At 42.8% G+C, this 13,821-nt stretch overlaps 2 protein-coding genes across 2 annotated transcripts in view; one reads left to right on the top strand and one right to left on the bottom strand.

Annotated features, from left to right (window-relative positions):
• Positions 1-4,280, top strand: part of LOC116988439 (CD276 antigen-like) — a 113,079-nt gene extending 108,799 nt beyond the window's left edge. Inside the window, exon 5 of the mRNA XM_033045137.1 lies at positions 3,871-4,280. Within this exon, the coding sequence (XP_032901028.1) occupies positions 3,871-3,887 (17 nt within the window). The 3' untranslated portion in view covers positions 3,888-4,280. The remainder of the gene's footprint in view (positions 1-3,870) is intronic.
• A 2,515-nt stretch (positions 4,281-6,795) lies between these two features.
• Positions 6,796-13,528, bottom strand: pef1 (penta-EF-hand domain containing 1). The gene is made up of 5 exons (XM_033045132.1): positions 13,434-13,528; positions 11,370-11,754; positions 9,958-10,113; positions 8,298-8,441; positions 6,796-7,520 (listed from the first exon to the last, which is right to left on the bottom strand). Exons 1-5 carry the CDS (start codon positions 13,455-13,457, stop codon positions 7,291-7,293), a joined length of 939 nt encoding a protein of 312 aa, XP_032901023.1. The 5' UTR covers positions 13,458-13,528; the 3' UTR covers positions 6,796-7,290.
• Between the last annotated feature and the right edge of the window lie 293 nt (positions 13,529-13,821).

The following is a 13,821-nucleotide window of genomic DNA, read 5'->3' as shown; positions in this document are numbered from 1 at the left end:
TTATAAGCTACCCGAGGAGAATATGAAGTGCTGGTTCACTCTGGTAATGGAGGTGGTCCAAGGCAGAGATGTCAGTATGGGAATGGGAAGGGGAGTTAAAATAGTTAGCAACCGGGAGATCCAGTCGGCCTTGGAGGACCGAAATGGTCGACAAGTCAATGCTTTGATTAGCTGATGTACAGGAGGCCATATCGGGAATACCAGATGCAGTAGATGAGGTTGGAGGAGGTACACGTGATCCTCTGTCAGGTATCACATATCCGGTGGTTACAGGGGAACGTACCTGGGGAGTGGATGATTCGGGTGGGAAGTGAAGAGCTGAGGGTGAAACGGTCTCTGTCGAAGGTGCAAAAGGATGGAGATGGCAAGGTGGTGCGATCATGTTGGAGGTGACGACAGTGTCAGAGTATGATGTGTTGGGCGTGGAGGCTGGAGGGGGTGAAAGATAAGAACCTTTCTTACCATTATTAGCCACACACCCGGTTCCAACATTGCAGCTGCCCATTTGTATTTTAAGCAGCTCGGTGACAGAACACTTGTTGTTTAGCAGCCAAGTGTAAAATCTACTGAGCTACCATTAACATTAAGCAACACCAGCTGCATGTCAACAGTCTTGAATAACTTGTTTCTGTCATTGATAACAATATTGAGGCTGCAAGAAAGGATTCACTTCCCTGGTTACAGCTAAAAGGACTGATCATAATCTGTTTCATACACCTTTCATACATTGCTTAATCCACTTAATTCCAGTGTTTTGCCTTTTAGTTTAGAGATACAGCATGGAAACAGGCCTTTCAGCCCACCCAGTCCAGACTATCGATCACCCGTTCAGACTAGTTCTATGTTATCCCACTTTCACATATACTCCCAGTGTCAGTCAATTTACAGAGGCCAATTAACCTACGCACGTCTTTGGGATGTGCAAGGAAACCGGAGCACCCAGAGGAAACCGATAGGGTCACAGGGAAAACATGCAAACTCCACACAGACAGCAGCCGAGGTCAGGATCGAACCTGGGTCCCTGGCGCTGTGAGGAAGCAGCTCTACCAGCTGCGTCACTGCTCCAGATTCCAGCATCTCCTGGCTTCATCGTGCAAATCATCTTTTAAAACTTCTGTAAAATGTCCAAATGCTGTTTCCAAAATGTCCTTGATTGAATTCTTGATTTTTGGAGGAAGAATCGTCATGGCATGAGGACTGAACACAACAATCTCTGAATGCACCAAATCTAATTTCTAGGCTCAGCCTCCAGTAACTTCAGGTGTTAGAAACAAAGAACTGCAGATGCTGGTTTATACCAAAGACAGACACAAAGTGCTGGAGTAACTCAGCAGGTCAGGCAGCATCTCTGGAGAAAAGGGATAGGTGATGTTTGAGGTCGGGACCCTGTTTCAGACTGAAAGCGGGGAATGGGTGGGTGGGTGAAGAGCAGGAGGCAAGAAAAGAACAGAATTGGTCCCCCCCCCCACCCCCTACTTTCAGTCTGAAGAAGGGTCCCAACCTGATACGTCACCAATCCATGTTCTCCGGTGATGCTGCCTGACCCACAGAGTTACTCCAGCACTTTGTGTCTGTCTAGCTTCAGGCGTTTGCTGGGTTAGGCTACCCTCTAGTGGTAAAATAAGTCCCCTGATCCTGAGAACTTTCCAAACATTATTATTCCCATTTCCCATTAAAAAGATTCTGCTCTCATGGAATGTAACTGGGCTAAAGCAGAAATTTTTGGGGATCTTGCCAGGAATAATTGTCAAGACTGGAATGTTTGCAGAACCGGGGGGGTCTGAGGAGAGCTGTAATGGAGCTGTTTAAAATTGTGGAGTCATTTACATGGTGGATTTGGCCTATATCCTCAGCAGAGAGACCAACAAACTAGGATCACAGATTTATTGTGATGTAAAGAATGAGAGAGAAGCTGAGGAGAGTTTATTTTATCAGTTAGAGGCCTGAAAAGGATAATACAGAAAAATGCACATTGTGTTTAAAAAGCATCTGATGAGCATTCAGAGTGTGGTATTGAACATGGTTGGGAGCAACAGCTGGCAAATGACCTTAAACAGAACAGTTCTTCTTTAGTAGTAACAGGTCTATTGGCCAAATGGCCTTCATCTTTGCCATAAATTCCCTTGGTTTTCTTAACTTGCTAAAATTATCGTTGAACACAAAGCTCAGTACTATCCTGCATTTAAAAGTATTTAGATCCACAGAGACACCCATGTAATAGTTTGGCAAAGGACATCCCCATGATTATCACTCCCATGTGCCATCCCTCACCAATTGCTTTACCAGCTTCAGCATCTGATCAGTTGGTTAAGAAAGAACTGCAGATGCTGGAAAACTCGAAGGTAGACAAAAATGCTGGAGAAACTCAGCAGGTGAGGCAGCATCTATGGAGGGTCTCAACCCGAAACGCCACTTATTCCTTTGCTCCATAGATGCTGCCTCACCCGCTGAGTTTCTCCAGCATTTTCGTCTCCCTCAGCATCTGATCATATCAACACACCCCCGTCACTTCTCGCAGTATGGTGGGTATAGAGAGCCAGCTGCCAGAGGGGGCAGGCACAATAACAACATTTAAAAGGCATTTGGACAGGTACTTGGATAGGAAAGGTGTAGTGGGACGAGGTCCAAAAGCAGGCAGGTAGATCTATTGTAGATGGGCCATCTTGTTCAACCCGGTCTATTGGAGCCGAAGGGCTTGTTTCCATGCGGTATGACTCTATGACACGCCAACAATAGCTGTAAATGTGTTAAGGAACACTCAATCCACCTTGCCAAGGGATGGCTGCTAATGTTGGTTCACTTACCCTTCCAGTGAATTGGGTTTTACAGAAATAATGTTAATCGTATTTTGCCAGTGCCTCGAGGTGCCCGTTGTGTGTGGCCCAGGTTTAGAAGCATATAATAGAGTAGGAATCACTGCTAGCTGATGAACCATTTGCCAGATCTGAAGTCTTGATCTTCAAATAACTTTTTCCCCAATCGAACAACTGGTGCTGTGAAGGCTGTGGTGCATTTCGATGTCAATATGACTTTGTGGAGAGATGGTTTCCAACATGTAGGAGGTGGTCCAAATTTTTCAGGATCCAGTTGTGAGCCTCTATTGTTAGAGGAAAGTGTGGTGCAACAAGGGCAGGCCAGTGGAGGACCTTGGTCGTGTTGATATTGAGTGTAAGTTGTCCACATACTTCAGAGCCTTGGAGATTTGACTGCTGAGCATGTGCTAAAGCAAATGTTGTGTGCATTCTGTTGGTTCACTATGGATGTTCAGGTGACTGTGATTTTAGAATGTAGTCACCTGTAAGTTTTGAGAATATCCCATTAGTTCTGAAGATTAGCTCCACTCCTGCTGGAGGTTTATTGAAGGTGAGATGCAACATTACGGCGACAAATATCAAGAAAAATGGTAGGCCAGTGACTCTTAACTTTAGTCTTCACCGGGATTGATTTGGTTGTTGACCCATTGGTTAGTATCACAGCTTGCTTGTTGTCATGGAGGAGAATGTAAGGACAGCACAGTGGTGCAGCGACAGAGCCAGAGCACCAGAGACTCGGGTTTGATCCTCACAATAGAGTGATGTCTGAACAGAGTTTGCACATTCTCCATGTGACCACATGAGTTTTCTCCGGGTGCTCTGGTTTCCTCCCACATTCCAAAGATGTGTAGGTTTCTATGTTAATTGGCCTCTGAATAAATTGCCCCAAGTGTGTAGTATACGGGTGATCGTTGGTCGGCATGGACTCTGTGGGCCAAAGGGTCTGTTTCCACCCTGTATCTCTAAACTAAAACTAAGATGGAGATGAATTTCAGCCTTGACAGGCACATTACGTGCATGACATTCATTAACTTGCTTACCCCTCCCTTTCTTGCAGGTCGAGACGTCACATAATCAGCAACAGCTATCTGGTGAGGACACTGACAACTACCCTCATGGAAACAATGCTTGCCATCACTAAAGGGTCCACTATTAAGGCTGTGGCCAGAAATGGGACCAAAACGATTGAAGGATGTTGATCCAACTAGTAAGCCAGAAGAAATGCAAAAGACTGGAGATGCTGAATGTTGGAGCTAACAATAAACTACTGGAAGAACTCAGCAGGTCAAGCAGCATCTGAAGAGGCAAAGAGATGGTTGATGTTTTTGGTCAAGACCCTGCATCGAGTCTGGCAGCTAGATTGACAATGAGTTTAAATCTCACCACAGCAGGGAGGGAGTTACCTTCAGATAAAACCTGAAATATGAAATTTGTCATTAATCATAATAAAACTACTGAATTCTTGTTGCAGTTCTTCCTAATCTGATCTACACGTGACCTCAGACATAAATATGTGTTCTTATATGTGTTCACATAAATATGTTCTCTTATATATCTTCTGAAATAGACTAGAAAAGCCAAAACAAAAACCAAACTGCTGGAGGAATTCAGCAGGTCAGGCAAGCAAGCACTGAGTTCCTGCAGCAGTTAGTTTTTTTGCTCATGATTCCAGCATCGGTAATCACTGGCATCTCCAGGAGTAATTACAGATGATCAGTAAATACTGGTCTAGTCAGGGATGTCAACATCCTGAAAGATGAATTTTAAAATAAAATTACTTTTAAGGGAACTAAACTGTATTTGAAATTTATTTCTGTACAATTACACCTAAAAAAACAATACCACCTTATGCAACTAATTTATGAAAGCAAGTTACATATGGTATTAGATGATGCCCTTACTTTTGCATGTTTCTAATGAAAACACATATTTTCTGAAATTCACTCACTTCAGGTAACATAAGAACATTAGAACTAGAACCAGTGGCACAGAGGCGAGCGGTAGAATTGCTGCCTTACATCGCCAGAGATATGGGTTTGATCCCGACTACGGGTGCTGTCTGTAGTTTGTACGTTCTCCCTGTAAACTTGTAGGTTTTCTCTGTGTGCTGCGGTTTCCACCCATACTCCAAAGACGTGCAGGTTTGTAGGTTATTTGGTTTCAGTAAAATTGTAAATTTTCCTTAGTGCGTAGGATAGTGCTAGTGTATGGGGTGAACGCTGGTCGGCATGGACTCAATGGGCTGAAGGAGCTGGTTCCATGCTGTATCTCTAAAGTTTAAAGTCCATTAAACTCATCGAGCCTTTGCTTCCATTTAACAAGATCATAACTGATCTACTTCCCTGCCCTCCGTCCCTATAATTTGATTCTAATAATATCCAGAAATACGTGAACCTGTTTTGAACGCAACTGAGCCTTTACAGTCCTCTGGGGAGTGAATGCCAAAGATTCACCTCTCTGGGGACAATTCCACGAGAATATAATTTGATGTAAATTGTCAGAAACAGTAAACATTTATTCCAGTATTTCACTGGCTTTTGTATTAGCATAACTTGTACTGATTTTTTGGCCATCACTAATTGCCAATTCCACAAACAGCTTTGCCAGTGCATTGTACTGGATTACGCTCACCTGGACAGCAAAGGGCATTCACTGCAATTTCAGGAAATGCCACACCTCCCACTTTCAGCTGCACACACCTTTCTTTCCTATTTCCCTGCCCGTCACCCCCTCATCATCCATCCCTCTCTAATTCAGATCCTCCATTTTCCCATTTTTCACCCTTGACCCAATTCCCTTCTATCCACCATCCTCCATGTCACTTAAGTTGAAGAAAGGCTTTAGTCAGGAAGGAAGTCACAGCACACGATGCTCAGACTTTGACCTGCTCTTACAACCAAGGTATTTATGTCAACTCTGCAAGTATCTGATCAATGTGGATGGTGGACCTCATTGATGCAGCGCCATTGACAATGCTTCGATTGGCAGTGTGGTGTCATTGTAACTTTCCATGTATTAGGTCAGTTATGTCCTGGGCCAATACAATAGGCCTCCAATTGGAGTCATCTTGTGAGGCAAGACTCTGCAGATTCTGCAATCTCGAGCTAAAAAACTGCTGGAGGATTTCAGGTCAGGCATCATGTGCGGAGGGTAAATCAACAGATGATGTTTCGGTTCAAGATTGTTCTTCTTCAGACTGATGGAGTAGATGGGAGATAGCTGGTAGAAAAAGGTGAGGGGAAGCGATGGGGCAAGAGCTGGTTAGTGATAGGTGGATGGGTTGACTGGTAGAAGTAGCCAAGGCTGCAGGCGATATGCAGAGAAGACAAAAGGGTGCAAACAGTGGAATGTGTTAAATTAGAAAGCCAGGAATTGAAATGTAGAACAAGAGGAACAGATGTTGGATAGAAGGGAATGGGGACAGGGTTGGTGTGGGAGGAAAATGGAAGACCTGGATTAGAGATGGATGGGTAAGGGGCAAGGAAAGTGGAAAGGAATGGACTGCTGAAGATGGGGGCAGTACCTGAAATTACAGAATTCAATGTTCATACCCTTGGGTAGTAGACTATCCTAGCAGGATATGAAGTATTGTTGTTCCAGTTTGCCTGTGCCCTCAGTCTGGCAGTGCAGGAGGCAAAGGACAGACAGGTCAATATGGGAATGGAAAGGAAAATTAAAATGGTTGGCAACTGGGAGTTCCAGCAGGCCCTGCCAGAGCATGCAAGTGTTGGGAAAGAGCTTCACTTACTGCGCTTGATCTTACCGATGTAAGCAATATCGGGAGTACTGAATACGATCGCCGAACATTCTCCATTTGAAGCTTTTATTGCCGTCCATCCATACCCGTTTTATACATAACATTATGGCTGAGCATTTTGTGAGTGCACTAAATCTAATTGAACCTTAAAGTATTTAGGGCAACAAAACTCAATGTTCCCATTTTCTTGTTAATTATTTTCCTTAAAATAAAGCAAAGCCGATGTGGAATGAAATTATTTTAATTATTGGATCATTACACAGAAAGTATAATCTACACATTATTCTATACAAATGTATAAACAAGATTTACTGGAATTGCATCCATTCCAAACCAGTCTGGAGTTTGGCAAACATTGTATGAAATCACTTTACCCAGGTTATAGCGTTATAGCTGGATCAGGTTTCATTTCACCTTAATGCACGGACACTTAAAATTGGCATTTTAATAAACTCCAAGCAGAGTGTTTCTGTAATATGCAAGTGCGATACTTTACAACATATACCATTAAAATTGCAATGTTGTGAAAGTACAACTTTGGTACCTTGGTCCATAACTAGTTGTTCGGGAGAGCAACGTTGTGCCGCTTTAAATTATTTTTTTCTTTGCATTACAGTATTTTTACAGTTCTATATTTAATCCATTTAGCTAACCATAGTAGATGAATGGAAATTAATCTTAACACTCCTACTCCTTCTGGCATTCTGACATTAAGACAAATCATAGCATGCGTGATATGGCAAGAATGAGGAAATCCTCATAGCTGAGGCGGGCATTTCCAGAACGATTGGCATCTTTCTCTTTGAAGGCTTCAGCTGTGCTCTGCAATTGGGTGCAAATCTGGATGAAACTGTCCAGCTGAATGGTGGATTGAGCTGTTTTTTGTGCGTATCGCGATGTAAGGAACTGGATGAACTGCGGGCTTAAATTGAAGCCCATCTGAGAAAGAGCTACAGAACAAAACACAACCCACGGTAGATTCATTTCAAATGAAAAATATTTTCTGTATACAATTATGAGATGCATGGTTAATAAAAATCCTTGAACAATGAGATTTTAAAAAGTAGGATAAAAATATCCAATTCAAAAATAGTCCTACTTGTTAACTATTAAAACACTAAACATCTTAATTATAGACGGTACCATGGTTTATATATTTTCCATCTAGCACTAATGATCACCTATTAAAAGAAATGTAATCATATCAAATCCAAAGGACATCCTAAAACACTATGGAAAAAAGAAGAATTTTGCGGGGACAATCACTGTAGTTTGTATGAAGCCAAACCGATAGGGAGGAACACTGGGATCTCTGAATATATCCTGCTATTCAGATTCTGCCAAGGAATCTTCAATGCTCAACCATTAATGCAGACAGCATTCACCAGCTACTCTCAATGCTGGACCAGTGCGGAAACACATTCCCATGCCCTGCCAAATGCTATCACCTGAGCCAAGCTGACCTTTGTCAAACAGTCAGCTCATTCCTGACATTCATCAACCTAGAATTATTACTATATCACCAATAGGCATTCAGTACAACACAGATTCTAATTCTCATCTGGAAGGTAAAATGGAATCCCACTTCTTGAAATCAGCTCACCAACAACCACCCCCCCCCCTCCCCCTCCCCACGTCCATTTTGCTTAGTTCGGTAGCATTCAGAACAAAGGTTACTTTTTCGATGAAGGGAAAACAAAAAACACAAACAAGCTCCATTGGCTCACCTTGTTGCAGCTCCTGGTGGTTTATGGTTCCCGATCGGTCCCGATCAAACTGCTGGAACATGGTACGCCACTGCTGCAGAAAGCTCCACAGGCCCGAAAAGCCGATCAAATCGATCTTACCGATTTTGCCTTGATCAAACATGTCTGGAGGAACAAAGGGTTAAAATGCCATAAACTATTTGTCACATGCGAGCCAAATCTGAAAAAAATGATTGCTTGACAGTTGTTTATTGTATCTGCCCCCAGCACAATCCCTGGCACCCACTACCCTCTGCGCAAAAACAGTTGTCCCACACATTTCCATTAATTTTTGCTCCTTTCACCTTAAAGCTATGCCAACTAGTCTTTGACATTTCCATCCTGGGAAAAAGGTTCTGACTGTACCCTATCTATGTCTCTCATAATTTTATATACTTCCATCAGATCGACGCTCCAGACAAAACATTCCAAGTTTGCCCAATCTTTCCTAACAGCTAATATCCTCATATTTTCGTAAAATCCACACATTTCCGCCCAATTAATTAAAAAACATGAAAGTTAATATTAATTAATGAACTGTTCTTTAGTTTGTGAGGTTTCATCAAAAATATTCTATGTAGTTGTTTTCCCCAAACAGGCCTCAAGGCTTCAATTCTATGGTCACTTTTGAAGAATGCCTGAATATATAGATGGCTGTCGGAAGGGAGAGTGGACGCTGGCGCGGTTTAGCTGCCGCTGCTCTCTCTTCACATTGTGTTTTTGATTTTTTGTCTTTGGAGCGAATTCTGTCTTTAATTTGTGTATTGGTGATGTCCTTATTATTTATTTTACTCCGACTATATGTTTTTTTTTCTCTTGTTAATTTCTGTAAGGTGTCCTTGAGACTTTGAAAGGCGCCCGCAAATAAAATTTATTATTATCATTATTATATAGGTTGCTATTGTCTGATGGCTATTTCACAATTTCAAACAGATTGATTGCACTGTTACCCAATTTAATTAAATATGTGTCAGAAGCACAGACACGCTCCATTGTGTTCTGCCTTTAACATGGACTTCTCCTGGTATACAAATTAAAACCCATACATTTCTGACATACCAGACAATCTACTATTACTGTGCATGTCTGCATCAGGTTGCAGCAACACAGCAGAAGCTACAAGAAAGGGTGTTAATTTCCAAACTCAACTTCTCTCTAAACAGTTTACAAATAATTGATTTATGCCATATAAATTATAACATGGGAAGAAACCCTCTGGAAATGAAATGGGGAACTGAAAGCTCATTAGTGTGCCAGGCAGTACTTTATCCAACTTCTTCACTCCCAACCTTCCCCTTCATGTTCTACCACCCATGCTAACACCATGGCCTCACTTGCCTTTTGCAACCCTGCAGATCTAATCAACCATTAGGCTTTGCTGCTTTGGCTGCCCCACAAGGCATGGCGGCCCAAGACACCGGGTGACTGGGCCTCAGGCCCCAGCTATGGACCACTCCAATGACCCTACAGCAACTCTTCAGGACAGCTGGCTTGCAAATAAGACTACATGGTAAGGTGTGCTCAAAATGTTAGATGGCAAAACTGAAATGTTAATCAATCAAGTAATATACAATTCTGTATGATATTGGTTCATTGTTGAATACGTGCAAGTAATTAAAAGAAAATAGGGTTCCAAACTTACTCAGCAACATATAGCAGGTGTCATCATTAAATGTTGACCAGTTGCTGTTGACAAGTGCTTGCTTTAGTTCCTTCAGAGTTATATAACCACTACGGTCCACATCTACTGACTGGAACCAGGAGTAGGCTTCAGGATCAATGCCTGCAGGAGCAGCACCTACATAACAGTGTTTTATGGCAATCTCATTAAACGGGTAACAGGCAAAAGTAAGATCATTTACAATTTTTAGTGTGTTGCTAGTTACTACACAAAAAATACTGCTATGAGCAAAAATATATTGATACATTACTTGCCACTCAAAGGAAAGTTCTCATTTAAAACAACAGATAGAACTATAAACCAGATAGGCAAATTTCTTGTAAACTTCAAAATAGTGAAAATATAACATTTTAAAAATCACAATAGGTCAAGTTTTTACAAATTGAAACCAATGTGCAGCTGCAGTCATTTATGTGTCCTTAATTTATACTTTGACAAAAATTCAGGCATTTCATTTTTGTCAAAGTATAGTCAGAAGGTAAACTCAAGTGAAGTCAAAGGGAATATCACAAATATCAGAGGGAAAATATTTTTGTTTTTTGATTTTAATATAATCATTCATGAAGTATTTCAGATAAGTCATATTTTGGATTGCCACATTTTCAGACTGTCCTAATAATTTCACCGAAAAGACAATGTTTTGGAATGGATAGAACTATTTATTTCAATGAAGACAATAAACTCAGATTGCACTAGTAAAACAAACTACAACCAGGGGAACTACACATTTATTACAAATTTTCATTTCACCATGTTTGAGGTGCTTTTTTGCATCGTATCATTCAAATACAATAAATACATTTTAAAAGAGGTCTGCATACTATCCAGATGAATTATCTCTGAAAGGTCTCTAAAACTGGTTTGGCACATTTATTGACATTTCCTGGATGCTAAACAATGCATATATTGGAATGTGGGGTATTATGTGAACAGAGTGATAAAAAGAGATACTGTATGATCGTGTTACAGTACTTGCCAATGATCCTTAATTAATACTGTTGTAACTAAGATGTTTTCTTCTCAAGTTTCAATGTTCATACACGTGTAGACACAATGTGTGGACATCCGAGACCACCTGTCATGCACAATTGAGTTCTATCTCTCAACCTGTCTGTTACGTGGAAAGGCTGCGAGAGCAAAAAGTGATTACACGTTTGCCTTACGTACTGCACCAGAACATTATCCTTTTAGTTTCACTTTTGAAACAAATTTGTTTTGCAGCTCAGATATTCAGCTCCAGAAAAAATTACATGGGTGGACACATCAGCCTTTGAAGAGATAAAACACATTTATCTCTTCTGCACACAGATATCTGAACCACCTCAGATCTCAGCAGTCTCAAAACATGTTTAATTTATTTCAACAATAATTACCGGCTGAAGGAACACCTGATCCATATGCCCCTTGCTGTGGAATTCCATATGCCTGTCCTCCATATGGACCACCTGGTGCTCGACTTCCATAGGGGGCACCAGGAGCTGAAGGTCCATATTGGCCTCCCTGTCCAGGGGCTCCAAAGTGCCCTCCTGGTGGTTGGGCTCCATATGGTGCTCCCGGTGCTTGGTTTCCATATTGTCCACCTGCTGCGGCTGTTCCATAAGGTGCACTTGGTTGTGGGCCTCCATAAGGACTGCCTGGTGGAGGACCACCAAACTGGCCCCCAGAAATGGGACCATACTGACCTCCAGGTTGGTTTGACCTTGAATAGTAGCTGCCTGGTGGAGCACCCGGTGCAGGCCCTGATGACCCATGGTAATTCTGCAAGGTTGAAAGTTAAAACAAAAAATTGCTAATAAATCAAATAGATGTTAGTACAATTCACTTAGAAACTGTTTAAAATGCCAGCCCAATATTTCATTTATCTCAATTAAATATATTCACAACGTGAACCCGTCAGCCGCACCTGCGCAGTTGGGGGCTATGGGCGAGTGGTGGAATATTGCATTCGGGGACAAGCCCTCCTGTGTGACAGGGACCCCACTTGGTCTAGTATATTACTAAAACTTTTAAACAAAATGTTACACGAAGGAACACAAAGTTCACCGCTGAAATCTCAAATAATATGAACAAAAGTATCAACAATCCTACACTGCAGTTGAAAATAACCAAAATAAAATTTAACTATTCATAATGCAAAATTAAGGAGTTTTAGTATTAACAAATTAATTAAGAAATACATTTCTCAATTACAAAACTATTTTAAGCCCAAGTAATTGGGCTTCTCTATAGTTTGTCACCTTAACCAAAGAAAGGGCAGGAGACGTAAGATAAAGATTTCTATTACACGAATAGAGTCATGAAGATTTGTTTTCTCTTCCCAGAAATTTATACTCAATCAAGCATTATCAAGTGGTTTGAAATACAATTCCAAGCTAAAGAAGTAATTATTGGTGGATTCATTTGCTAAGATGGAAACTCCATAACTTATATTTAAAACATCTCAGTTTATAGGAAACACAGCAAGACTTTCTGCATTGCATTAGATTTCTATCAAAGTTACTACACTTTAAACAATAACAAAAAGTAGCAATGAAGCAAACAAAGAAGACAGGAAAGGGACACAAAGTGCTAGAGTAATTCAGTAGCTTAGGCAAAATCTCTGGAGAACATAGATGGGGGACGTTTCGGGTCGGGTACGGACAACAAATGGACACGCAAGAGACTAAATACTAGAACCCGAGCATAAGGCAAATTGCTGGAGGAGCTCAGCAGGTCAGGCGGTATTCGGGGAGGGAAAAGAACAGATGATGTTTCGGATCTGTAATCTTCCTCTGACTTCAGGCATGTGAACCAAAGATCTTATAGCAGAGGTATAGGATCTTTGATGTGAACAACATCCATCCAGTAAGATAACGTGTGGCAGTCTGGGAGTTACCAGTGCAAAACAGTGGTTGGAGGAACCTGTCACAGACTTGTGAATAGTTCAGGAACACATCATCCCATGGCGGAAGCTGCGGACTGACACCCAGCCCGACAGGTGAAGTGAACCAGAAATGGGGACAGACACAAAATGCTGGAGTAACAGTGGGACGAGCGGGTTCTCGTCGAGACCCCACTTCTCCAGCATTGATTTTGTGCCTATCTTCGGTTTGAAACCAGCATCTGCAGTTCCGTCTTACACAGGAGTGGGGTGTTGAGAGGAAAGCTCCCACCAGTACACGGGTCAGAGGTGTAGTAGGCAGCGCCTGGTGGCCGGCACCGGCTCTCCCCTCCCGTCCCCACCCAGTCCCCGTCCCGCTCCCACACCCCGCGGGCCCGCGTCCTGAGCCGCTCCCTCAACTCTCGAGCAAACTCCATCACCGTCTGTCGCCGCTCCCCTCACTCTAAATGTGAGAGACCCCCGACGGTCAGGTGGGAAGGAGGGTTGCCGGCCGCGACCCCCTCTATCTCTCTCCTCCACCCCCACCCCAGGGCTATTCATGCCTCCATTTCCTCACCGAGTCGTAGGGGTAACTGGCCATGGCGTCAACCTGCGTCCGTCCGTCCGTCCCAGAGAGCGAGCGCGGCGCGCTGCTCCCTCCCCCCCGCCCGATTGGCCCGTCCACGCCTCCGCCCCGCCCCCTCTTCAGCCGAGCCCGGTCTCCAATTGCTCGGTGGAGCCGTCACTCAAAGGGTGGATGGCTGCGTCATCTTCCTTGCTTGTGACGCATGTCTATCACGTGATCATCGCCGCGTCGTCGGGAAGAGAGAGCTGCCAGGGCCAAAGATCATAGAGGAGCTCTCTCTTCCCGACGACGCGGCGATGATCACGTGATAGACATGCGTCATAAGCAAGGAAGATGACGCTATGATCTTTGGCCAGGGCCACCTGATGTCACCTGGGAA

This window comes from Amblyraja radiata, chromosome 27, assembly GCF_010909765.2.
Source record: "Amblyraja radiata isolate CabotCenter1 chromosome 27, sAmbRad1.1.pri, whole genome shotgun sequence".
In the NCBI taxonomy this organism is placed as follows: Eukaryota; Metazoa; Chordata; class Chondrichthyes; order Rajiformes; family Rajidae; genus Amblyraja; species Amblyraja radiata.
The sequence above is the reverse complement of the archived record's forward strand: the minus strand, read 5'-3'. Positions and strand labels throughout refer to the sequence as shown.